The 27,161-nt window shown below is 44.4% G+C and overlaps 1 protein-coding gene across 2 annotated transcripts in view; it reads left to right on the plus strand.

Annotated features, from left to right (window-relative positions):
* The window catches only part of KLHL32 (kelch like family member 32), an 866,209-nt gene that overhangs the window by 645,150 nt on the left and 193,898 nt on the right, over positions 1-27,161 (plus strand). For both annotated transcript variants that reach the window (XM_069235531.1, XM_069235532.1), the window contains exon 7: positions 12,139-12,865. In XM_069235531.1, coding sequence (XP_069091632.1) covers positions 12,139-12,865 — 727 coding nt within the window. The remainder of the gene's footprint in view (positions 1-12,138; positions 12,866-27,161) is intronic.

The raw sequence follows: 27,161 nt of genomic DNA on the forward strand, positions 1-27,161 counted from the left end.
ATACGAGCGGGGGTTCCCTTTGAAGTCATATCTAAGGACATAGACCATGAGGGTAGGTTTGTGATAGCGGAGGGGAGGCTTCATGGAACTCCAATTGTCCTGGGCAGTGTCTACGCCCCCAACCAAGATCAGGTCCCCTTTATAACGCAACTTTCGAGTCATCTCACACGCCAACAAACCGGGGGTATCTTAATCGGGGGAGACTTTAGCGGAATATTAGATGTGGACTTAGACCGGTCCTCTCCACCGGTTACAGGGGCAGCGACACATGGAGTGGCGAGAAAATTGAGAGAATGGATGAATGCGTAGGGCCTAATGGATGTATGGCGGGTACAACACCCCACTGAGAGGGATTATTCATTCTATTCGGGACTACACCAAGTACATACCAGAATAGATAGGGTGGTGTGTGCAGCAGATCTCGCACAGGGAATGACCCGCGCAGAATACCTTGCTCGCACATTATCAGACCATAACCCCTACTGGTTACCTGGAAGGCGACAATGAGCCACGCCCGTCCACCCTCGAAGTAGGTAAAGGAATTCCCGCCTCTTACCAGGATTATGGACAGCTTTCCAAAACGACCCCACTGCGTTTACCGCCGATTCCGGTGGTGCGGTGTTGATGCTCAGAAGCACGAGGACATCTCCACAAAGACGCACTAGTAACAATAACATTGCCAAAGGCACACAAGGTTGCTGGAAACGTTTACCCCATGGCCCATCACATACCCCTAGTGTACAATATAAGCGTAGCAGATGCCGCAGTTGAAGCTCACCTTCTGGAAAGGACAAGCCACCCTAACTCTTGGGCTTGGCAAAGATAAAGCAATTCTGTGCGCTCAGAGATCCCATAGCAGAAAGATCTAGAATCCTTCCTGGAGGTGAATCTGATGATATACTGGAGCGTAATCAGTATCTGACTGTGACGCGCGGGTTTCTATCTTCCTCTCCGGGAGACACAGAGTAGAAGGTTCTCCCTTTATAAAGCACCTGTAAGCTCCGCCCGCTGAACCACACCCCGTCCACCCTCGAAGTAGGTAAAGGAATTCCCGCCTTTTACCAGGATGATGGACAGCTTTCCAAAACGACCCCAATGCGTTTACCGCCGATTCCGGTGGTGCGTTGTTAATGCTCAGAAGCACGAGGACATCTCCACAAAGACGCACTAGTAACAATAACATTGCCAAAGGCACACAAGGTTGCTGGAGACGTTTACCCCGTGGACCATCACGTACCCTTAGTGTAGAATATAAACGGGGCGTATAAAACATGCTAGGTAACGCTTACTGACATACTCGTAGAAAATACTCCGGTTGTGTAGGCCACGATGCTCATTTTACAGAAACTAAACCTCAAAGGAAGCACTTACAATCATAATCGTAGCAGGTGCCGCAGTCGAAGCTCAGCTTCTGGAAAGGACAAGCCACCCTGGCTCTTGGGCTTGGCAAGGATGAAGCACGGCTGTGCGCTCAGAGACCCCATAGCAGAGGAAGATCTGGAGTCCTTCCTGGAGGTGAACTGATGGTGTGCTGGAGCGTGGTCTGTGTCTGACTGTGACGCGCGGGTTCTGTCTTCCTCTCCTGGAGACACAGAGTAGAAGGTTCTCCCTTCGTGGAGCACCTGTAAGCTCCGCCCGCTGAGCCACGCCCCGTCCACCCTCGAAGTAGGTAGGGGAATTCCCGCCTCTTGCCAGGATGATGGACAGCTTTCCAAGGCGACCCCACTGCGTTTGCCGCCGACTCGCGTGGTGCGTTGTTGATGCGCAGGGGCGCGAGGACATCTCCGCGGGGACGCACTAGTGGCAATGACATTGCCGGAGGCACACAAGGTTGCTGAAGACGTTTTGCCCCCGTGGCCCATCACGTACCCTAGTGTACAATGTGGACGCGGCAGATGCCGCGGTTGAAGCTCACCTTCTGGAAAGGACGGCCCACCCTGGCTCTTGGGCTTAGCAGGGATGGGGCGGGGCGGGGCTGTGCGCTCAGAGATCCCATGGCGGAGGGGATCTGGAATCCTTCCTGGAGGTGAGCTGATGATGTGCTGGAGCGTGGTCTGTGTCTGACTGGGACGAGCGGGTTCTGTCTTCCTCTGCTGGAGACACAGAGTGGAGGGTTTCTCCCTTTGTGGAGCACCTGTGGGCTCCGCCCGCTGGGCCACGCCCCGTCCACCCTCGAGGTAGGTGGGGGAGTTCCCGCCTTTTACCAGGATGATGGATGGACGACTAAGTATTTTTTACCCATGATTCTAATTATGTATTGTATGTGCAGATGTGTGTGTATAGTCATGTGTGTGTGTGTATATAAATATATATATATATGTGTATGTATGTGTATATGTTGTTTCTGTGCCTGGCATGTTTCTATGAATTTCTGCTCTCTTTTTATCACACTTATCTACTCATCACTCTTATGTCATGTCTCTATCAAACTATCCTCCATTCTCACTCGGACTCATCCCAAATCCCTTCGACCACTTTCATCTCCTAAATATCTCTGCCTAAGCTCATCCCTCCACCCCCACATCTAACTCACCAAACCTCACTCTACCTCTGTGACCTCCCACACAACCCTACTAAATTCTCCTGCATTCATCTCACCCTGCTACTATGCTCTCCCTAACCCTTCCACATCCTCTTTCCCCTCCGCCCCCCTTTTATTCATCTCAAGCCTTTGGATTGAGTAAATGAAGGATAAACTCCCAATTAACACTTCTGGATTTCTTTCCTCCTCCACCCCTCCATTACTCCAGTCAATCTAACTAACAAACTCTCATATCCGCAACTCAAATTAACTCATAATAATACTAAAACTGTACTCCTTATTAAATTATACTAATCCATCACTAATTCTTGTTGGGTACCGGAGTAGCGTGCTACTCATCGAAAAGCGCTTCGACGCCTCGTCAGGGGTAGTAAGCGCTATATAAATACGATTACAATTACAATTACAATGAATAGGCCTCCTGTCCCGACATGGAGACTGACCCCGGCTCGTTAGAGGACCAAGCATACAGAGAATCCCTTCGCCTACACCTCTCAGACCATATTAAAACCAATAAAGGATCAGCCTCTTCAAGATCCTTGGAATGGGAGGCTCTCAAGGTGACAACTAGAGGTTTTTGTCTAGGTCAGACAGTCGGAGTGAGACGCACCCTAGAACGCAAACTGAATAGTTTGGAGAGGATAATACACGAAGGGGAACGAGGTGGGGAGAACGGGGACGCAGTACAGGAAAGATATGTCCAGGCACGGAAGTCATATGCCCAGGTGGAAGAGCAGCTCCGCTGTCACAGCCTTCGGAAATATCTGGCATCACTCCAGGCTGAGGAGGGCCGCTCAGGTAGAATGCTGGCGTGGTTAGTGAGGGCTGAGGGGGACAGTGGACCCATTAAGAGTGTCTATAATAAAGGGGGGAACGTCAGTGTATGCCGGGACCCATAAATGACGCCTTCAAAGAGTACTACTCCCATCTTTACAGGGCCCCGGGAGAGCTTAGACCAGATGACCTTGACAACTTTTTGCCTCCAATCCCTCTGACCACGCTAGCACTCGAGGAACAGGATAGTTTAGGAGGTCCGCTGATGGTTGACGAGGTACAGGAGGCTATAGCACAGCTGGCCCCCCGGTAAGACCCCAGGGACGGATGGACTTCCCATGGACTTCTACAAAAAATATTCCACACTGTTAGCCCCCCAGTTGGTGGAGATGAATACGGAGGCATTGCAACATGGAATGCTACCGGACTCCCTTAGGGAGGCACTGGTGGTCCCTTTGCCCAAAACGAAGTCGAAAGAGGCCTCAGTAACGGACTTCCGACCTCTGTCGATGTTGAATAACGATTTAAAAATCCTCTGTAAAGCCTTAGCCAATAGACTCCTACGCCACATCACCGGGTAAGTGCATACTGATCAGAATGGCTTTGTCCCGAACTGCAGCACCTCTTTGAACTTGAGGCGTTTGTTCGTCATCTTACACATGCCCGAAGAAGAGAGGCCCAGGGCAGGAGTGCTGCTTGCAGTAGATTTTGAGAAAGCTTTCGATTCGGTCAGATGGGACTATCTGAGAACAATGATGCGGTGGATGGGAATGGGAGAAGGCTGGATAAAATGGGTGGACTTACTGTATATGTCCCCGTTGGCGAGGGCGAGGACGGGCAGAATGATATTGGATACTTACCCTATATACCGAGGGACGCGACAAGGGTGTCCGCTATCGCTGCTTCTATTTGCTCTGGCCATAGAGCCACTGGCGGGTGCAATGCGAAGCAAGGGCACTGGTAAGGGAGTAAAATGGGGTCAATCAGAACATATCATTTCACTATATGCCGATGATATACTCATATACCTCAATGATGGAGAGTCGGGCCTACCTTGGGCTTTGCTGACGCTGGACCATTTCGGTGCACTCTCAGGTCTGTGCCTCAACAGAAGCAAGACATTTGTTTTTTCCCTAACACAAACTTATGGGCGACCCTCCTCCTGCCCTGGGGACATAGTTTGGGCTCCACGCACTTTTAAGTATTTGGGTATACAAATATACCATGAGACTGGGGACCTGAGAGATGGAAACATTGGAAGGGCACTCCGCTCCCTGAGGGCCTCAGTCGGTTTCTGGCACTCATTAAAATTATCCATCATGGCCAGAATTTCTTTATCTAAAATGATCATGCTCCCCCGCCACCTCTATTATTTTGCTAACTTACCATTATCGATTCCTTCAGCGTGGTTTCGAGAGTTAAATACTCTACTTAGGGAGCTTATCTGGGATGACGGCCGCAGACGTACAGCACTCCCAACCCTTTGTAGACCAACTTTAGCATGAGGCCTGGGAGTTCCAGATTTTGAGGCCTATTTCCTGTCGTGCCAGCTGCAATGGGTCGCCAGTTGGTTCGCTGGTAAGGGATACCTGGACAGATGGATTACCGTTGGAGATAGAGGTACGGATCGAGTCATAGCGCAGTTGTTTAATAAGAAGGTGGCACGCCAAATGGACAGTCCGATGACAAAAGTAGCCATGTTTTGCTGGAAGAGGTGTGCAAGACGAGTGGGGGTGGGACCCCCTTATTCCCCAGCCTTGCCACTGACCGCCCTAATACTAGATCTGAGGGAGGATGGTTTGGTGGGTACAGGGCTTGGGACTTGGAAAAGGGCGAGTGTAGAGACGGTAGGTGACTTATCCTGGGATGGGGTGTTGAGGCCCTTTACTGATCTAGTGAATGATAGGGGAATCCATCCGGGACAATTCCTTCTGTACCAAAAGTTAACACATAATCTACGGGAACACTGGGAAACAGTGAATGCAGAGCCTACCACCCATCAGATATTACACCTCCTTCTAACATTGGGAGATGATGCACATCGCATCACAAGACTGTATCGAGCCCAACAGGAAGGAGCCCTTGACCCAATGCAATCCCTACGGGAGAGGTGGGAGAGATCCTTGGAAAATAAAATAACAGACTCAGAGTGGAGTAGAGTGCTAGCGTACCCAAGGGAAGTGTCGAGAAACACGAGACTGAGATATACTCAATATAATTACACGCACAGGACGTACCTCACCCCACACCGCTTATCCTTAATGTACGGGGGGTCCCCAGGGCATGCCCCAGGTGCAGTGACGTGAACGCAGATTTCGACCACATGGTGTGGAGCTGCCCGACCTGCGACAGGGCTGGGGCAGTGTGTTGGTGGACCTCTCTAGACTGCTGGAAAGGGATTTGGCCCTATCCCCCAATGTGTGCCTATTGGGTCTTAGAACGGGACTCCCACGTGGGAAGATGAGGGGTCGTTTTCTGGACCTGGCTCTGGTTTTATGCCGGAGACTGATTACCTTGGGGTGGAAATCCCCCAGATGCCCATCACTGACGGAATGGAGACGGGAAGTAGAGAAGTGGGCCAGATCAGAACTGCAGATACTGAAGAGAGAGGAGGAGCGTGGACTCCGCCAGACCCACATCGCTCCAGAATGGGAGGAGATACTGACAAAATGGGAGGGGATGCTGAGGGGTACGGACACAACTACAGAGGGACTGACATAAAAATAAAACTAAAGGACAAAGATAGAGGTCGGCAATGACACAACTCCTGGGGTAAGGAAGGATGAATCCAGGGTTTGGAACCTAGATGACACTAGAAGGGAAGCGAAGACAGATATGGGATAAACAGCCCAAGATCACAGAAATGACCGAGTGGGGTTAGAGGGAAACGGGCATTATTTGAGGGAGTTGTCGTCTTGGGATTAAAAAGGGACGGATAGTATGAAAAGTGCCAACCCTGCTCCAAAGGGTAACGGAGAAGTGGTTGACTTCAGACAATAGAACCGCCTGCCCATACAAGTTCCATCGCACCATTAACCTGTTTAATTTTAGTTAAGGACTGTTTTAGATGTACAACAATCAGATCGATGGCATAGCTCTCATATGGCGCACAAGTAAATGCACGAGGCTTCAGAATTAGACCATAAGCAATTAAAATTGATGTAAAGGTAAAAGAAAGTATGTGATATTCGACCAAAGTATGTAACACCCTGAGCTGCTTGGGAAACACCAGCTGCCACACCAAATCATTCTGTATTTGTATAACAGCAAATTGTTAATAAGAATATGTAAAAAAAAAAAGAAGATAAATCCTCTCTAATGGTAAAATCAAGTTTACTATGACAATTTTGAAAATGCCACTTTTAGAAAGTTGCCATTTTTCTGTTCTTAGCCCTGCAGCCTGTCTCTAATAGACATCTGGGAGGGGTTGACAGTTGGCTTCCCGCATTCCCTCTAGACAGCCTCACACAAAGGAATGGTAGCTGTGGCTGAGTAGCCATCTGCATGTTGATGAGTCCTCCTGGGCGGTATGGGAGGGGGGAGCTGACACACCTGAATATGCAGCATCCTGCCCCCACACATAGGACTGCTTAACCCGCTGTAGTGTCTTGAGCCAGGGCAGGAAGGGAGGATGACTGTGCACTTCAAAGACCCCCCTTTGAAGTTACCCCCACTTCAAAGGCAACAGGGGTGTAAGAACTGGACATCTGATTCTTCCAAACCAGAACACTTCTGGACCTGTAGATACTCTGCTAGAAGGAAAGACTGCTGTGCTGCTGGACACTGGAAGAACTGCTTTTCTGCTGTGCTGACCTGCCTCCTGCCTTTTCAGCCTGGGTGAGAAGAACTGGGCCTACACCACTTCAACCCAGAGTGACTCCTTTTGCTTGTCTGCTTGCCTCCTGTTCTGAAGTCTCAGGGATATCAGAGACTTCCAGCAAACCCTACAACAACACCTGGACTCTGCCATCTCTAAATCCTCTCCTGTTACGTGGTACTAGTCTAGTCCTGTATCCTTGGAAGTGGGTTTCCCTGTGCTGAACGAGCAAAACCCATGTATCACTGTTGTTGCGCCAGTCAGAACCGACTCATCGCCACCACCATATCGCTGATCAAAGACTTTGCATCACTGGCTGCGCAGTTTGACGAAGACACATTCCCTTCACTGCAAAGGGTTTTCGCCATGACGCATCTCCTGCATCCAAATGGATCAACACTGACGCATCACCGCCTCTGTTCCTCACAGTGGGTCTTTCACATCAATGCATCCTCCATCCAAAAGTTCTCTTTCAGTGGGACCAGGCTGATCCCTGTATCTGACCCGTGCTCCATTGCGGTCAGCTTGACTTTTCAGATTTGACCTGATCTAGCATGACCAGATAGCCCTGGTTTGTGCTTTAAGCTTCTAAGCACTATATTTGCAGATATTCTTTAAAAATTCATGTCCTGTCTTCTACTTATTGGATTTTGTCATTTTGGTCTAGTTTTGTTCATTAAATTAAAATCTATTTTTCTAAACAGGTGTGGTATCTTTTTAGTGTGGTCTTTTCACTGTTTTACTGTTCTAAGTGTTGCACAAACGATGTACGCATTGCCTCCTAAGTTAAGCCTGCCTGCTCTGTGCCAAGCTACCAGAGGGTGAGCACAGGTTAATTTATGATGTGTAACTAACTTACCTTGACTAGGATTCTGGTCTCTACTTGGACAGGGTGCATACCTCTGCCATCTAGAGACCCAATTTCTATCATCAGTAAAATCAATAGTAAAAATCAATCCACCAGTCATTAAACAGGTTCACAAACAGCCAAAAGTGCGGCTGGCACACTGACAGCACTACGAGATTGCCTATAGGGCAACACCGTCCAACCCTCTTGAAGACTCCTAACAGAAGGGAAGACATTGCTTATGTTAGGTGTCTCCAAGAGGGATAAGAATACCAGAAGCATCCTGAACATACCTATGTCATCACTGAATACAAGTTGCAGTAGCAAGAGGGCAGGCTTAAGTGGGATGTAAAGACTGTGATATGGAAGATGAGGATTAGGAATAAAGATGATTGATGGTAAGTAATCAAGAAATTACTCTGACTTTAATTTTCCACATCACAGTCCTTACCAAAGAGGCATAACAGAGCATTCTAGGCCCAACTGTACAAAACCACACATGACAAGTAAGAGTACACCCACACGCAGTAAACTTTTACTAGAACTTTAGTACCACAATCACAAAAACAGAAGGTCTAGTGTCCTACATTTGTGTGGTAAAGGAGAGAAAGAGTGAACTGAAGTCCCAAGTGCAGCCCCACTTATGTTGGCTATGACTAACCTCCTCTCAATAAGTATGATGGCAAGGGCTCCTGTGCCGGTGAGTTTGCTATTATGACGGGCCACTGATCCATGAAGAAGTGTAAATCATAAAAGCTCACCTAACCTCACCAAATGGTCTAAAATCGAAGAAGAGGCTGTGTGAATTTTAGAATTACCATGACTGATCCAGGTATTTGAAGACCACTCAGTGGAGAACCAACAGATACCAACAATACTCTACTTCAGATTAATGTGAAGGAAAAAAATGACAGGCATAACATCTCCTATGAGGTATGGAATCCTGAGAGAACCTTTGGCTGATAGCTGATTCCGACCACAAAGTGAGGATCTCTGGACAAAAAGCTGGTAACAGCTCTCTGCGTAAAGAGTCCTTTAGTTTTTCCAAATGCCACAAGTAATAGGAACTGACAAGGAGTCTTTGTTTGCTGAAAGGAGGAAGAACTTTTTTGTCGGCTCACCGTTTATGAAAGGCTGACCAATATGTACGTTTTCAGGGTTGATGGTCTCCTTGACTGTTGATTTGTAGTAACTAGCTCTGGAAATCCCATGCTTCTGCAACTTCCCCCTCTCAACTAGATAGCCCACAGCTGTATTGATCATGAATCCCGGCCCAAGAGTAAACATTATGTAGAGGGGAAGAAACACAAGTCCGGTGCAACATGATACCCGTAGTTAGTGTTTTTCACTTTTTTGGTGCTGTTTTAGCTGAAACATAAAAAACCCTGGTTCTACTGTTTAGAATTTTATCAATTTGTTGTCATTTTATTAATTAACATATGCTCCATTTTTTTTGCAAATTTGGGATTTTTTCTTGTTTTGTGCTTTCACTGTATTACTGTGCTGCATAAATACTTTACACATTACTTCTAAGATAAGCCTGACTGCTTTGTGCTAAGATACCAAAGGGTTAAGCATAAGTTTTAATGACCGTTGTGGTTCTCTTCACCAAGGATTGTGTTCATTACTTGAGTGGGATTCTCACCCTTCTCAACTAATAAACCAATATGTTGCAGTTCTGAAAACACATGCAAGCTCTTTTTGAGTCAATACAACATGCATCCATCATTAGCCGCATCTCCACCGCTACCTTGGTATCAAGAGTACCTCTACAGCTGAGACCTCTGGCTTTTATAGTGATAATTGTTTCAATTAGCAACAGAAGAAGCAAGCCCTTGCTGAAGTTCAGTTGATTGAGCCACTTCGATATGTTCCCTGCGTCCATGTTGTGTGGGCGGCATAGTCGTATAGTTCTCTGAGCTTGAAACTAAAACAATATGTAGATGTCACCACCACAGCAAATGTGAGCAAAAGATACCAAAGGGACACATGCTGTAATGTGCCTCTGGGCCATTTCCCAGGCTTTTGACATTAGTGCTTCAGTATCTCTGATAATTTCTGATAACTTGGTGTCCTCCCACTCTATGTAGCTTCCATCCACCCTTCACCTGAAGCCACCCTATCTGTTTTTCTTGACAGCAAAGTGATAGTGCAGCATTGACACTCTCTGTGACGGAACAGCTGGCAGGGTGACCTGTAATTAATTCCCTGTCAGCGTGGAACTATGCAAATCCATACTGATAGGGGAACGTGGTGGTTGGCTTTCTCCTACCTCTCTCAGGTCAGTAGAGACCCGAGAAAAAGTGGAGAAGGTGGTTGGGAAGATTTTTGCATGCCATTTTGCCGACTTGCGTTACGAAGGGTGATCACAGCTTATGTTATGTAACTCATTCAATGATTTGTGATTTCTAGCATTTTAAAGAAATAAACAAAAATGCATGTGATCTTTTAATACTGCATGTTTTATTCTCATTTGAAATCCAAGCCACAGGATCTCTGAGACCACATACATCAACACTCCCTGATAAACTACAGTTTGGTATCTCAGAGCACCCAACAGCACACACACTTGAGAAACACATACACTAATTCTCAATAGGATACTTTAGACAAAATGAGCAATAGAACGAGGAGGCCTGATGTGGGTAGGGGTATAATGCAGGCCCCTGCGGTTCAGTGGACCCCCCCAGACCTTTCAAAGGATCCCCATTCAGCTGAAGGCCAATGGATATCTATGAGATATGGGCAGGGCCACTGGAATTATGTGATTGTGCGGACGTGGCGATTTTATTTGCCGTAATTTGCAGCAATTCCCACATATTCCATCATCTGATGCATAATCTGTAGATTTTAACAAAAAAAATTGTAGGTTCAAAAGTTACAAAAATGCAGCAATACTGGTTACCGCACAGTAGAAGGCTATTTTCAAAGCTGGACTGGATACCTTTCTGTTGATTATTGCTACATTTGGGTGTTACACTGGTACTACTGAAGTGCAGCCAATGCCCAGACAGTGTTACAAACTTTAAAAATTACGAAATAATTAAGTAAAACGATTACAAATTGTGTTGCATTGTGCCGCATACTTCGCCTATCCTTGCCACATAATTTACTCAATCCTGCCGCTTAATTTAGCCCTCGCCTGCGCATAATTCCAGTGGCCTTAGATATGGGAGAATCCTGGGCCATACCTCACATTGTGCAGAGGGGAGAGGGGTTCATCATTGTGTGTTATACTACTGGAGGCGACTTTGTAACTTTATTGATCTGGCTAATTAGTTACTTGTCAGATGGCAGACAACACTGAGCGCATTTCAAATGTGTGGAAGACATCAATTAAGTAGATTAACAAGAATATTGACCCTGGGTCATGGCGGAGTGGGACAGTCAACATTGGAGAACACGGGGCTGAGGAGAGGATATAAGAAATACTTGCGTCTGTGGTATGTACTTCATAGGAGCCTTGACAGGCATGTTAGTGTTTTTTAAGGGGCAGTCAGTATCAAGTCTGAGAAACAACAAATGGCTGGATGCAGTTTATATTTTCTGTTGTTTAGACTTGCCAAATGACTTTGGAAATTGCGGAGGGAAATGAACAGTCCGTGTTTGAATGCTAGGTCCCATGTGGTGAAAGACACAGCAAATGACTGATCGATTCTAAAGTTTCAAACGCTCTGGGATTTGATACCTTTTGTTAGACTAACTGAAAATGATTTTCAGCGATGGTACAATGCATCAGAGTACGGATTCCACGAGATTACTTCTTTAGATGACACGAGTGCGTAATGCAGCTTTAAACAAATAAAAAAGCAAAACTGAGAATGTTGCTGAGAAATGACAGGTTTTCTTTCATTCTCTGGAGCAAAAAATGGTCCCTAGAGGTGATGTGAGAATAATCAGATAGGTTGCACAAGAGAAGGATGCTAAAAGAGATCTGGGTAGAAAGAGAAGATGGGCATCCGTGTCTCTCTGAGGGAGCTGCCTTTTTCTTTTTCCCCAGGGTGTTTGTGGGCTTGCATTTACTGTCCCCAAGGAAGGATGAGAAACAGACACGATGAATAAAAACAGGAGTAAATTGTGACCTAGCGTCAAGTAAAGCAAATGAAAGCGTTGTTTGCAGTGATCAGTAATGACATTGTTTTCTCTTTCCTCCCCTAGCTGGCAGTAAGGTGGTTGGAACACAACTGCCGTTACCAGTACATGGATGAACTTCTCCAGTATGTTCGCTTTGGCCTTATGGACATGGATACTCTTCATTCGGTGGCCCTCTGCCACCCACTGATCCAAGCCAGCGAAACGGCCACAGCGCTCATCAACGAGGCCCTGGAGTATCATCAGAGTATCTATGCACAGCCCGTATGGCAGACCATAAGGACAAAGCCCCGCTTCCAGAGCGACACCCTCTACATAATAGGGGGCAAGAAACGAGAGGTCTGCAAGGTGAGGGAACTCAGATACTTTAATCCAGTGGACCAGGAAAATGTTCACATAGCAGGGATTTCAAACTGGAGTGAACTTGCCCCCATGCCCGTGGGCAGAAGCCACCACTGTGCAGCAGTCATGGGCGACTTTATGTTTGTGGTCGGGGGCGAGGTGGAGCATGTCACCGGTCGCAATTGTGCAGGGAGGACTGCCTGCCGGTACGACCCGCGCAGTAATACCTGGGCTGAGATTGCCCCCTTGAAGAACTGCCGGGAGCACTTTGTTTTAGGGGCAGTGGATGAATACCTCTATGCCGTAGGAGGCAGAAATGAACTACGCCAGGTCTTGCCAACAGTAGAGCGGTACTGTCCCAAGAAGAACAAGTGGGTCTTTGTGCAGTCCTTCGACCGATCCCTGTCATGCCACGCTGGCTGTGTGGCCGATGGTCTGCTTTGGATATCAGGTAGAAAACGTTTCACAAAATTTGAGGTACTTAAATAAAATACCAAAATATGTTCATGCCTTAACACAGTGAGACTATTTTGGCATATTGTGTACTACAGAAAGTTGTGGTCACTATCAAATGTTGTTGCCATGCATGATATTTCCACTCTGTTGTCGCTATTACATTTACTGGGAACATATTGTTAATTACAAATACCTTTCCAACACTGCATGCAATGTTTCCAGCATAAAGTTGCCATGTGTGTTGCAGATTTAGATACGTTCCAATGGACCAACAACAAAAAAGCACAACGGGGAAGGCAAATCAATTCGTGAGTCTTCGTAGTTGTTCTAACATTGATCAACAGTTTTATGTGAGAACATACTTAACAGATACAGCTCAAGTTTACGGGGTGCGAATGGAATTCTATATATAGGCCTGATTACAAGCTGCAGAATGAAGGAGTACAGTGTCATTGATTCAGCCGTTAATTGCACCACTGCACTGTGCAATTTGGGAGTTTTCATCCGCAGAATGGGGAGTAACCATGTTAATCTGGAATTAATGGGTCCAAATCCACAAAGATTTTGGCCGCGTGGTTATCCATCGATGAAATCAGGCCCCGTGTTCTCGCTCACAGTATTTCCAGGTGCAGGAATACCGGGGCCAACCTGCAACTGACCCCTTAATACTTAATATTTAACAGAGTTGAAAAGTAAATGACCTTTATGTTCACAAAAAAAGAATCATTTTTTTTAATTGACTCGTGATATGTGTCGTTGCAGCCACATCTACATTAGATATGAAAGTTCTCAACAAATGAATGGTTTAAAAGAGCCATTTATTGTACGATGCTACAATCCTAAAAAGAGGTTAATTGAATGGTTTAGGTGTTCCTCTGAATTTCAAAGGTAGACGTTCTTGCAATTGGGTACCAGCTATCTCTCCAGTTCCTACAGCTTAGAAAATATACTGGCAGCCCAGAGCTGGACATTAATTACACTTTTACTTTGGTATACTCTTTTTGCACTTGCATTGAGGAATGCATGGACGAAATGCAGGATGCTGCCTTTCTTTGATACTCCTGGTCAGGACTAGACCCAGAAAGGTGGAGCGACTGCCTAGAGTGGAATACCTGTTGCATACTTTGTGAACTATTGCTGCGAGTCAGCAGAAAATGATAGATGGTGAGGAAATCCCCAAGCACAAACACCATATCAAACATTAGACGCTTGCCCAGTGCAACCCAGAAGAAAGAATAATTACAATCTGGGCTGAGGGTTGTCGTAGAGGCCCAAGCAGAAGACATCCACTTGCTGATCCACCTTCCTTGATCTGTCTCCTTGTACAGCCACAACTTGTAGTCTAGAATTTAGCAAGCTAAACTGGCGTCTTTGTGTCATGTAAGCATTGAATTCAGGATCCAGTGTTGCATCCTGAGCCTCTATTCAGTCTCCACTGATGGAGAGGAACTTCTTGTCTATCTGCAGTAGAACAACACTAAGGTGGACACCCTTTCATTGGAGCTTATTGGGGTATGATCCATTTTCTGACTTGGTCCCTTGAAGTTTCTGAACGAGAGAACAAATTAATATTGTCTTAATATTTGAGTAGAGATTACCTTTGTCCCAAATACCTATGGGCCTTTAGCAAACATGAAGGAAGGTTGTCCACTGATCTGGGTTTTGGATTAGTTGGTGGAACTTAGAGAGTTTGTAATCATCAGGTACTGCAGCATTGACCATGGTTGCTGAGCTACCTAGTTAAAATTTGATGGGAAACTGACCGAGAGACTAGCAATTTCCAAGTGTCGAGGTGTCCATTGGGGGTGGGGCAACAAAGCAGAGAGAGGTTACTGGGCCCAAAATGTGTAGTTTGAGGTCATTTGCCTCTGTTCTCCTAGGGTCCGTCCTACTTTGGTTTTGCAAACCGGGCCAAGTGTTCCCCCATCCCCTTCTGCATTTGACTCTCAGGGTAGCAAGGCGAGCAGTCAAAGGGCTTCTTAGGGAGTTAGTGTGTGAGGGGCTCAGAATTTAAGTCGATGACACAATACAATGCTGACTAGCCCACTGCTTTTCTTTGATAAACAGAGGTACTTTAATAACATGACAAAATGTAATACTACAGACAATGGAGTTCAGGTACAGGGTTCTTCTATTCACTGTGGGCTATAACTAATGTGTTAGTGCTTGCACCCACCTGGGATTCTGATCAGGATGGCTATCCCTTACTTATGGCAGGGATGCTGGATGGCTCACTGATGTTGACAATGGTTGCCACTTCATGTAGTTTGCCAAGTGAACTATGCAGAGAGGCTGGGGACCATCTTCCAGCTTAAGTCAGCATTGGGTGCACTGTCACAGACAAGTTGGCTTCTTCTGGGTGTTCCTTGCATCAGCAAAACAGTTTGGCTCTTCCTGCAGAACAGTCTTTTCTCATGTAGGGCCAAGCACTCTCCTTTGCTCTCTGAGCAGGCATGCAGCCTTCTAGGTGCTAGGCAGACCAACAGCATCTCCAGGACATTATGCAGTCTTTAGATGATATTCCCTCACTTCTTGGAGACTGGCTGTCAGACACACAACAGTCCTAGCTGCACAGCAGCTCCTGTAGTACTCTGCAGAGCATTCCCGTCCTTGATCAAAAAGAACATGGAAGTGGAACAAAGTAGGGTGGTTTCAGTTCCACTTTTATATTCCTCTCCCACAGAGGGAAGGTGGATCAACTGTCTGTGGTTCTGGAACTGGTTTGAGGTGGTTCCTTTTCAAATTTCAATTTCTAGCTATATTAAAGAAACCGCTTTTGCACAAGATGATGGCTCCCACAGCAGATAGTGGAGAGGATGGCTTTAAGTAGGAGTATCCAAAACAAGGGGCTGATTTAGAGTTTGGCAGAGGGGTTACTCCATTACAAACATGACAGCTATCCTTTCGGCCGTATTATGATCCCATAATAGACTATGGAGATCGTTATATGGTGGACGGGATATCCGTCAAGTTTGTGATGGAGTAACCTGTCCACCAAACTCTAAATCAGGCCCAAGGCCCCAATAATGTGTGGGATCTCTGTACCTCGCTGTCATCAGCCTTCCTGAAGTGGTAATCAGAGATAGACAAAAGGGCAAGTCCTGGCTAGGAACTTCCTCACATTTAACAAGGGAATGTGCTTAATTTTGTTGAAACCAGAGGCCATCCAAAATGGATCTCAAATGGTCACAGCAGTCATACTCACACTACTTACAGCCTCACTATGACACATGCACCTTACATTCACTGTGCACATGTGCACCTGACTCACACATGAAATGTCAGCACAATGGTTGGAGTGTCACATCTCAGAGGACATTTCAACAAGGTAGTCTGCAGTCCTCGAAGTCAGAAAAAAAGGTTCTGCCCAGAACTATGAATCCTCAAAAATAAATATGCTTCTACCTCCTCGGTATGTCATCAACTCAAGACATTGGCAGTAGTTAATTCTTGTGCCGGGGGTTTTGCTTGATGTTCCTTCATAGGTCACCAAACAGATTCTGGACCTTGGAATTACCATGGACAATAGTAGACAACATATGTTAGATTAGTGTGCTGGCTGGGTCAAACAAAAAGTCAGGATACCAGACTCACATGCAATTTAGTACTCAGAGCAGAAGTAAATGCCTGTATACTATGAGGGAATATTCCTGTGCCAACAAAAGGCTCATAAGCAACAGATTTTCTTTAGCATGACTCTCTTGGAGGCATTGCATTGAGGGTGATAATTCCTCAAAACCACAATGCTGGTTGACAGTTAACAAAATGTGAAAAATGTATTTTCTCTCCATTTTCTGTCAATTTGGAAGAAAAATTTAGATGGCATAAATTAGCTTCAGACTTCTCTTGAGTGCATGGACAACACAGGTCAAGACAGTCGGCAGAAACTACTCCAAAATAAGAATGGGGGGAGAGAACAGTTTAAGTAGTTCTAAAAGTGAATACAATCAAATTCACTGATACAAAGCAGAGGGCACGGGTATAAACCAATGGTAATCAGCCAAACTGAAAAATACGCACAATTGTGCAACAGACACACCCGTCAAAAGGAACCTGAAGCTTGGCAATGCACCATTGCTCTTGGTGGAAGTCCTTGAATTCCTCCTGCGTGAATTATCTAACAGGAAATATAAGTGAGCAAGCAGCCCTTTAAATTAAAAAATGTGTCCAGCTACAGACGACCAGGAACATAAAAATAGTTGACATGCAATGCACTCTACTGGTTCCTTTCGAAACCACATCTCAACAAGAGCTCTCAGACCATATTGTAACTGGGCCTGAAGTCTTGGTACTGCATATTACTTTTGGAGTAAAAACATTAGTTCAACAGATGTGTCCAATTTTCAGATCTCTGATGTACATATCAATCATATTAGAAATGTATTCATTGGTTCATTCATGAAAAGCCCCATTGATTAGCTTTCCTACAAGCCAAACATCCTCCTCAACATGTGTTCAGGCTGTCAGTGAAGATCAAGAGGAGCTATGCAGTCCTTCAGAAAAAAGTGAAAATATCCCACCATTCCAGACCTGCTGAAAAAGCTTACATCTTCCCCCCATCCCTGGACAGTTGTAAGTGCATTAAATCAAAAGAGGGCCCTGGAATCAATCCGCATCTTTTGTCTCACAAACCTACTCGTCTAAATAAAATTATTGGATGAGTGGGAGTAGTGTGCCAGCATTCTAAGGTAAAAAGGGTTAGTGAGTTTACTCCTGTGCAGGTTTCTCAAAACATACTGCCATACTAAGAAGGGATGGCTATTTAGAAAGAATGATGAAGAGGTCTGCATCCAATTGCCTGGGAACAGGCTGGTCCCCTAGTATACATGAAAAGTTTGTGGTCAGAACCTTTAATCAAAAAACAATTTTAGCCATTGCCTTGCCACAACACCATTCTCTTTTGTTGTGAACTGTTCGTGGCTGATTTTGATAACATTTCTTTCCTTTTCTTTTTGTGCTGCTGTTTTTATTTTTTTATTTTTTTTATTTTCACAGTTATTTTGTTGTGGTCCTTAATTCCATGTATACATTTGCCTGACCCTCCTAAGCGATAGCCATGCAATGCTCTGTTTTGTTGCAATATAAGTTTACTTCTGCACACTGGGACGTTGTGGGAATGAGGGCCTCCATTTGTCACAATTGCCTACTTTACATTAGCATATAACATCAAAGCGGTAATTAGTGACTGTTAGATCTCAACTACAGAAAGCTTTTTCTGTCTAAGGTCAAAGACCTGTTGACTCCACTACATTAAAAAATAGATATTGTGAGCTTTGGGCCAGCCCCTTGCTCGACACGATGGTGTTCTTGTCTGCCTCATTTCCATTCTTCAAATGACATGACATTCCGCCCAATTCTTTTTCTTCAACTTATAGAGCATTTATTTTCCACCAAGTCCTGATTGGATGACTTATACCCTTCCACTGCGTAAATTCATGAAAACATGTTTTTCTTTTTCTTTCAGCAGTTCATGGGAGTGCATGTGTTTTCTTGCTCTCTCCCCTTCTCGTTTGAGTGCTGTTTCCTCCTTCACATACCATTTTCTCAAGCTCTGTGTTGCTTTCTTGCCTGTTGCTTCCACCCACGCCTGCTGCCCACATCTGACACTCATCAAGTGCGTTTAATTACACTCCCCTTTAACCCACTCCTCTGTTGCTCTCTCTCCCAGCCTCATTCTATATTTGTAGATTGTTTTTTGTTTTTTAGGAGAGGCCAGCAGATGTAATTTGCTAACCGAACAGCTCCTTAGGCGTCCACCATCTTGGAACAGTAAATTACAAAAAAAATAGCCACCAGGTTATGACATATGCGCTGGCTTGGTGACGCGTGTGCACATATAAGTCATCACATAAGGGCCATTGTAGCTTCATGACATATGCATGCTAAAACAGAATTGTACTTGTTTTCTTGCTGAACAGAATCATTAGTCCTGCTAACCATTTTTTGTGAATGCTAATTAGCATCAGCAAAAATCACTGACCTCTGTCAAATGGAACAAGCATTGGCAAAGGCAGTAGCTTTCTAATGAAAAAGATAGCTACCAGTTGCCTCTGCCAACGCTTGTTTTGATTTAGAAATACAAAAGAGAGAGCGAGCAAACAAACATGTTATCTGTTGTCTGCTATCAAAAAGAATAGAAAGATGCAGAAAGTATGTAATGAAGTGGTAGCTGCTCTCTTTAATTTGGTCCTCAAAAAGGAGGCAGCACAATGGACACATGGCCAGAGCCCCTCTACTTCAATATAAGAATTGGTGCATAATGTTGCTTACTCAATTTGTTTTTAAACAGTCGTATGGCATCAGGCTGTTGTCAATTACCAAAACATGTGTCCAGATACTCTTTCAGATAGTAACAAGTTCAGGAGAAATCACATTGCAAAGCTCTCTCTTTGGAATTAGAGACACATATTACAAAAATAGTCTAGGTGTTTGTGGTAAGGTCATAGAAATATCATATATATTTACTCGGAGCTCTTTTGTATACCTCGGTCAGCCAGTCCCTAGGAAAGGGTAATTTCCCACCTACAGAATACTCTGTATCCCACGAAGATCTTCTATCTGTTGTGGAATCATGTGGTCGTCATAATTTGATTGTGTGATCTCATGGGACACTGGGATAGACTATTTGAATTCTGAGTGTAAATTCAAAGACCGTATGGAAATGAAAATGCCCAGTGCTTAGTTGACTCTTTCCTTTCTTTGGCACATTATTTCTGCTGGGCATTTCTTACAGTACAGTGTAACCTGACAGGCTTTTTCTCATGCTAAATATTCTGAACGACATTTACTAATTGAACTGTATTATTGCACAGTATATTACAGTATTGTAGCAATGCCTTGTGGTGGGTGTGTCCTGGTGTCCTCCTAGGCTGATGGAACTTATGTCAGGCAGTCTGTTCTGGGTGCCTTTTGCCTTGGAACACTGAAATAACAATGTCCTCCCTCAGTGCAGTGCTGATGGGCATTTAAATATAGGGAACAGTTTCCACCCGGTGTGCTAGGAGTAGATATTTTTTGTCATATTAAGATGATCAATAGCCCACACACCACAATATTGTGAGTATTTCATCCTGCCACAATATTATGACAGTTTTCTCACAGTAGATCTTAATGGACATTTTCTCATGGCTCACTAGTATGGCGATCTACTTATGGCACAGTGTGATAGCCATTTACGTATCACAATTTGGTGGACATTAATCCTCCTGGTAGTTGTTCATTTATTTAGTAAGTCATTAAGTAGGTTTGTTTTATACTTTCACAATGTTGCCAGTTATGAGTACATCTCACTGTTCAGCCATTCTGCACTTGATGTGCAGCTGTGAGGTGTGGACAGCATCTTGTGTAACTTTCCACATCTCCTTGAGGGCATAGGTTATGTTAAAACTCCCCAGGGAATGCTACATTTAGACACCACAGTGAATTCCACTGCCTTCCACGACCAAAGAGTGCCCTTTGACCTTTTGCCTTCAGGGGAACCAGAGCTCCAAAAACTCAGAGATAGGCATCACAGAGAGGGTGTCTGGTCCCACACCATGTGTATCCTCTTTGGTTGTTGCTAGTAAGCGTAAGCAGCTTGAAGTTCGCCTCTGTATTGATATGAGATTGCCTAACATAGCCATGAAAAGAGAGTGCCATATTATCCCCATAACTGATGACCTCATTGCTGACCTCAGTGGAGGCAAATGGTTCTCCAAGCTACACCTGAACTGAGGATACCAATTGGGATACCACCAACTAAACGTCAGGAAGACTGCCGCTATACAATCACCTTCTCAACCTACGTAGGTCTTCAGACGTATAGGAGCCTAAACTTTGGCATCTCATCAGTTTAAGTTTTTTCAGGACACCATTGAGGAAGTTTTAACAGGTCTATGCAGCATCATAAACATCAGCAAAGACATCTTAGTGTAATCATACACCATCCCCATGCATCACAGACAGCTAAGAACCACGTTACAAAGGTTGGGCAATATGGGTCTCTCACTCCACAAGAACAAGTGTGAGTTTATCAAACAAGAACTGCAGTATTATGTATAAGTATTCTTCAGGGAAGACATCAAAGTAGAGATCTTCTAAGATGTCCAATATTAAGGAAGCATTCACTCCTCATGCAGCAGCTGACGTCTGCAGTTTTCTAGGATTTCTAGGATTAGCCCCTTGCTGCGGTGTTTTATCCCAAGCCTTGCCACCCTCTCAGGCTGTTGCGAGATCTCACAAAGGCAACAACCACTTGGACAAGAGACTCAACAGAGAACACAGCATGCTAGGACATTAAATACATGCTTCTTCAAGACTCAACAATGTGGTACTTCAACCCTAGTAAGGACTCCAAGTTGATCATCAATGCCAGCCCTATTGACCTCCGGGCCTTCCTGATGCAAAGCTGCAAAAGGGATGAATGGAATCCAGTCACTTTTGAAAGTCAGGTGCTGACAGACACTGAAAACCAATACTCACAGATTGAAAAGGAGGCCCTGGCCATTAAATGGGACTGCGCTGGTTTTCACCTGTACATCTATGGACATCTCTTCCAGGTGACAAGAAACGTCTATTGCCACTTTGCTAGGACCGCCACCTATCCTCCACTGAAGATTAACAAATGAGTCCACCAGCAACAGAAATACCAATTCATTGGCAAATAACTACCAGGGTGCAATAAAACAGAGGTCTCTTCATCATGCCTTCCTCGTCCATCTTTGTGATGCCAATGAATATATGGAGTGGATAGCTACCGGTTCCGAGTTATCCTCCTTAGTGACATTGCAACAGCTACTTCTAGAGTTGTCTCCATTCAGAAGACAATCTAGTCCACTGATTCCAACCGATGGAAAACATTTATATAGGACCGTCATGAAAAGATCTTAGCTACCAAACTGACCTAAAAACTACGGACATGAGAGACTTAGATATTTCTCAGCCTCTTTCTCTGCATACAAGGAGCTGCCGAAAAAGCTCATTTGTGTAACCAAAAACCCCAATAAAAGCTTGTGGCAAGATTTCAGCTCATATTTCAGATCCCTTCCTGACGACAGGTACATGCATGTCTCAAATATTTACTCCAAATTTCCAGTGGTGAAAATACTTGCGTTCACAGTCTTCGAGAATGTATGTTCAAACTCCAGAAAATGATCAGCATTTTTGGGATACCAAAGACAAAGTGAGACAATGCCTCCATTTCACAGCACTGATAATTAAGCTCTACCTACAGTTGTTTGGAATTAGCCACACGAAAATAACCCCATGCTGGCCTCTGGAGGTAGAACACCTATGAGAGCTCTTAGCAAGGTAATTCACATCTGCCTAGACCAGAATGTGAACACTAAACTTGCCGTTCTCCAGTTCTTATCGACCTAGAGATGCAGGCCACACTACTACGAAATGACGCCCTGTGGCTGAGCTATTCGACAGAGCTATCAATGATGTCATCCATAGATAGCCAATAATGACGGCACAACATGGATGCCACCAACAAAGTGCTGCAATGATGGCACATGAACATCTAAATGGGTGATAAAGTCTTAGTTCTAAATCATCCGGGCACTGGAAAATCTGCATGCCATTTGAAAATCACCATCACCAGGAATGTTTTTTTTTTTTTTTTTAAAGATGGCAAGCAGAAGCACTTTAAGAAGAGTCACCCTTAATCACCCTTCTGGAAGGGGATTGAGAAGAATTTTGGATCAAACCGTGGATAAATCATCAGGATCTGACCAGCACAGAAACTCTGAAACCAACACAGCAGTGTCACAACAGCGGTAGGTGATAATGATGTGCCAACAGGAAGACAGACGGGACACTATAGCCTTAGGTCCATTCCCCTCCCCTCAGAGAATATGCTTGGTAGTTCTTGAGTATTGACAACTGCAAAGTTATTTCGTAAATGCTGAATGAACCCTAACACTAATGTTGGGGACGAATGTAGTGTGACACCAAGCACATGCTTAAATACATGCATGCATGCATGCACCATGACTCCAGGTCTGTCGTCGGGAGAAACAGACCCCTGACTCGCTTGACTGTAAGTTGGTTACTTCCATCATGCACCAGTAACTGCATGATTGAGGTCCACAGCACCAACCACATCTCCCAGTGTCCTTTCAGTGTGCTTGAGCTCCGTCCTGGTGGGCTTTGACTTAGCCCCTAAATGACGCTTACCTCAGGATGAGGTACAGCCTGAACCAGGGTGATGAAGGAGCGCATCTTTTATCTGAAAAGTTGTTTTAACACTGTCCGTGCCCTAGGGAAGAGGTGCTAATAGCCTTATTGCATGCCCCGCCTGACTATGAGGTTTGTTAACTACCCTTCAGTCTTTTTGGGCCCTTGCCTGAAGCTTGGGCCCCATAATTGCAGAGGCAGGCAATTATCAACCGTCATTGCTGGCGTGTGTGTGCAATAACTCGTAATTAGTTACCATTTCATTTCGACTCAATGTGAAAACTATCTATTGATCAAGGGCTAAGATTCCCCTTGATCTGGCGTGCACACCCCGCGTGCATTAGCCTCCCTAATTCTTCAGTAAATTTGTTCGAACAATGGACTAGAGAGTAACAATGGATTAGAGAGTAATATTACTCTAGGTGGATGTGTGTGTTATCATTCTTATTAGCTTTTGCCCTTTTTCGGCCTTTTCCCGGAGGGCTAAGTATTTGTTTAGAAAAAGTTTTTTTTCTTAAACATATGATTTTAAAAACGTACAAGGGAATCTTGTTCGAACCCTTGGGCGTTTACTACTTTATATTCAGAGAAGGCAGGAGATGGGGAGGTTCGCTCATTGGTATTAGGCAAGGGGCGGAAGTGGGCGTAGACAAGTCATGATTTTGTGTTTTTTTTCAGTGCTTCATTTGAGGCAGTGGTTTCAGGTATGGACTAGACCTCATTTTTGGGGACAGGCACGTATTTTTCCTCACCAGTATTTGACCCAAAGCAAGAGAGAAAAATACAAAAGGGGGAAAAGAAGGAGGAAAGCGAAATATGGAAAAAACAGTGACAAAGGGAGAATGCAAGGATGAAAAGGAATCTGCAGGAGTCAAATAAAGGAGCAGGCAGTGCCTAGTGGTGGATGAAAGAGGTTTAAGGTGGAATCAAGACCATGCAGAGTTGGTATTCTACACCCTGATATTCAATAGCGTCTGCCACAGGATTATGAGAAAAATTTAAGCTCCGTCATTTAGTCTTTTACAAATTAAGCTCTAGCTGCTTTCAACCTGGAAATGGATTCCAGTTGTAAACTCAAGAAGCACTGAACTAAAGTTATTCTTTCTCTCCACTTACCTGGCTAAACAAGTCACTTAAGAACTCTGGGATCACAAAAGAAAAGCAACTCTCTGATTCTGCCTCTGTGTCGTCAAGACAAGCAACAAATCATACTTTAATGAGCCTGTCTTTTGCTATCAACTAAAAACGTAATTTAAGTAGTTAGGCGTGGCCTCAAGCATGAACCGACAGTGTGGACACACTCTTTAACCAGGATCTATATGGCATCTCTGAAGTAGTATGAGCAGACCTGAGCAACCCATACTTACTAATAAAACTTACTAATAATAACTTGTTTTCATATAGCACGCTATGCCACCTTTCTAACAGGTGTTACCATTGGCTAATTTAATTACCAATTTATCAACCTCGGAAGGATGGAATGCTGGGTCGGCCTTGCCCTGCTCCAGCTTGTGACCTGCAGATCACAACATAGCTCGGTGCCCTCCTCCTAGTACAACTTCATGTAAAGTGTGGTGGGTTATTTATGAATAGCCCCCTGTATAGTGCCCTTAAATATTTCTAAATGTCGTCATCACAAACTGTTAGATATACGTGGCCTAGAATGATTTGAAAATGAATTGCTGACTGCATTTGCATTGTGAGGACGATGTGTCCTACCCAACTTTGGAATGTTATTTACAAATGTTACACAGTGATTTAGCGCTTTGCTGGGGTTCACCGATTAAACTTTTCCCAGACTCGGATAATTAGGAGAGAGTTGAACTCAAGAACCTGAGGTTTTCTTTCAACTCTTGCGTGCAATGAGGATCAAAAGTAGTGCTTGGCTCACCTTTTCCAGCACAGTATTTAAATTCCCAGCTCCACTCTCCAAGATTTTAGAGAATAATCTGTCTGTAGCCTGCAGTTACTATTGAGCCAGCAGTTCAAGGGAAGAGAGGCTCCCGTATCGTTCTGGTCCAAGAAATGAAACTTCTTCTGCGCACTTCAAAGTTAGTAGAAAGTTGGTTGGGAAATTGATGCTGATAAAAGATGGCATATTTAATGACAGATGTATGTATCTATAGAAAGCTATTAAAATGCAGATTATCCCCCTGGGGAGGAAGATCAAAACTGCCAATCTATAAAATATACTAGTTAGGGGGAAGCCCGGAATCTATGGAAGTGCTTTGATTGCAAGGGGCAGTCTAGCAGCATGTGGTCGTATAACCTGAGAGCAGACAAATCAGCCTGATGACTTTCAAAGCCAGCAAGACGGCTGCAGGCAAGGGTACTCCAGTCTAGGAGAAATTAAAACATATAGAGACCGTTATTAATTCCATATCTATTTTTGTGTAGTCAAATCTGTATGCAAATCCACAGCATCTCATTTCGGCAGATTAATCTGAAAGTGGAGAGAGGTGGGAAATGTGGGGCGAATGTAATTATAAAGCGCCTCAGACGAGCAACCGAGCAGAAAAAATGTAAGCTTCTGAAATTCGCTATCTGTGTCAGACGTATTTATTTGTTTGCTTATTTGTATAATGCGATTTTTTTTGCTGTTCAAAGCCCCTGTTTGTGCTGAGGCGCTTTATGCTTTCGTGAGAGATACGCTGCAGTAATTGTCGCAAATCAAGAATTGCTTGCACTTGGCTAAGTACTAGGTTGTAGAGAAATCTTTCAGAATGGTTAATGGGACTGCCATTTTTTACGTTAAATCAAATTAAGTGACACGTTTGTGAAAGTAAGAAATAAAAGTGAACAAGTGCGTGGGCGCTGCACGCAGATGAAATAGATGCGCTGGATGTGTACAATCTAGAAATTCTATGCAAATGCAGGGAAATAAATTCTTTCTTAAATTACCTTCAGCAGACAACACTGGATAAGCCCTTGAGACTTTAATGTTCCCGCACTCTCAAAGCGCTTTACGAACAAGACATTATGTCATATGATAAGTATTATATGGCTGCTCTTCCAGCCAGCAATCTTTTTTTGAACCACAACCCCACAATAAATATGTGTGTGTGTGTGTGTGTGTATATATATATATATATATATATATATATATAAAACACACACACACATATATATATATATAAATATATATATATATTTATACTTGTTCCTGTGCTGGAAGGGCTCTTGGGACAGTAGTATTGCAAGGATGCTACGGCCACTGGTGCAAGTAAAATAAAATCCCTATGACTGCTGTTGGGGTAGTAAAATACAACACTGTCAGGGTTCAGTGGGCCCGCAGGGCTCGGCCCCGCTGCCAATGTACCACTTGCTTGAGAGTGAGTTTCTGATGAGAAAGAGCCATGTATGCTGTGCTTCTGAGATCAATGATGCAATTAGCAAAATAATCATATAATATGCTATGCTCATTAGGCCATAATTGCAGTGCATAATTTATGTACCCAGTATATGAATTATAGTGCTTCGCTCCAAGGTCCAACACTGCCCACCTGTTTTATAATACCCATATTCCTTACAAGGTTGGATCACTGGTTGAGGTTTGGACCTACTGTTCCGCAGATTCAAGAGTTTGTAGGAAGGTAAATTCATCCACCCATGATTATAAATCAAGATGAGGCTGTCCGTTTTTTAAGTGCTGATTTTATTATGAACAGTTTCTTCAGGTTTTTTCACAGTAGAAGATAATTAAGCCGAACATGGCTCAGTTTATCTCATTGTGCATTGGTTTAAGACTGTTAGCAGTACAGCCGACACACGTTTAGCCCGTTACACAACTGAAGGCCTGGGACTTTCTCAAAGCTGCAAAAAATAATGTAGAAAGTAAAAAGTACTGGATTTAGAAAGGCAAGTAGTTGTGTCTGTCAACTAATGTGTTGAGTTCGTAAAAAGATAGTGAGTGGAAACCCCCAGTGACCCACCAAGAGTTCGAAAAGAGAGTGGTCTTAGATTCACAGTAGTCTAGAACTATCATTAAGGCTGGTGAAGGATAGTGTCCACAGTGCACTTTGTCTTGAGCACAAAAGAGAGTTATTTCAGGAAGCCCTCAGGGCTCACGTTTGAGCCCTGTCTTATTTAACATCTACATGGCTCCGTTAATCTAATTGATTGCCTCATCTGGG

This window comes from Pleurodeles waltl, chromosome 5 (assembly GCF_031143425.1).
Source record: "Pleurodeles waltl isolate 20211129_DDA chromosome 5, aPleWal1.hap1.20221129, whole genome shotgun sequence".
Lineage (NCBI taxonomy): Eukaryota > Metazoa > Chordata > Amphibia > Caudata > Salamandridae > Pleurodeles > Pleurodeles waltl.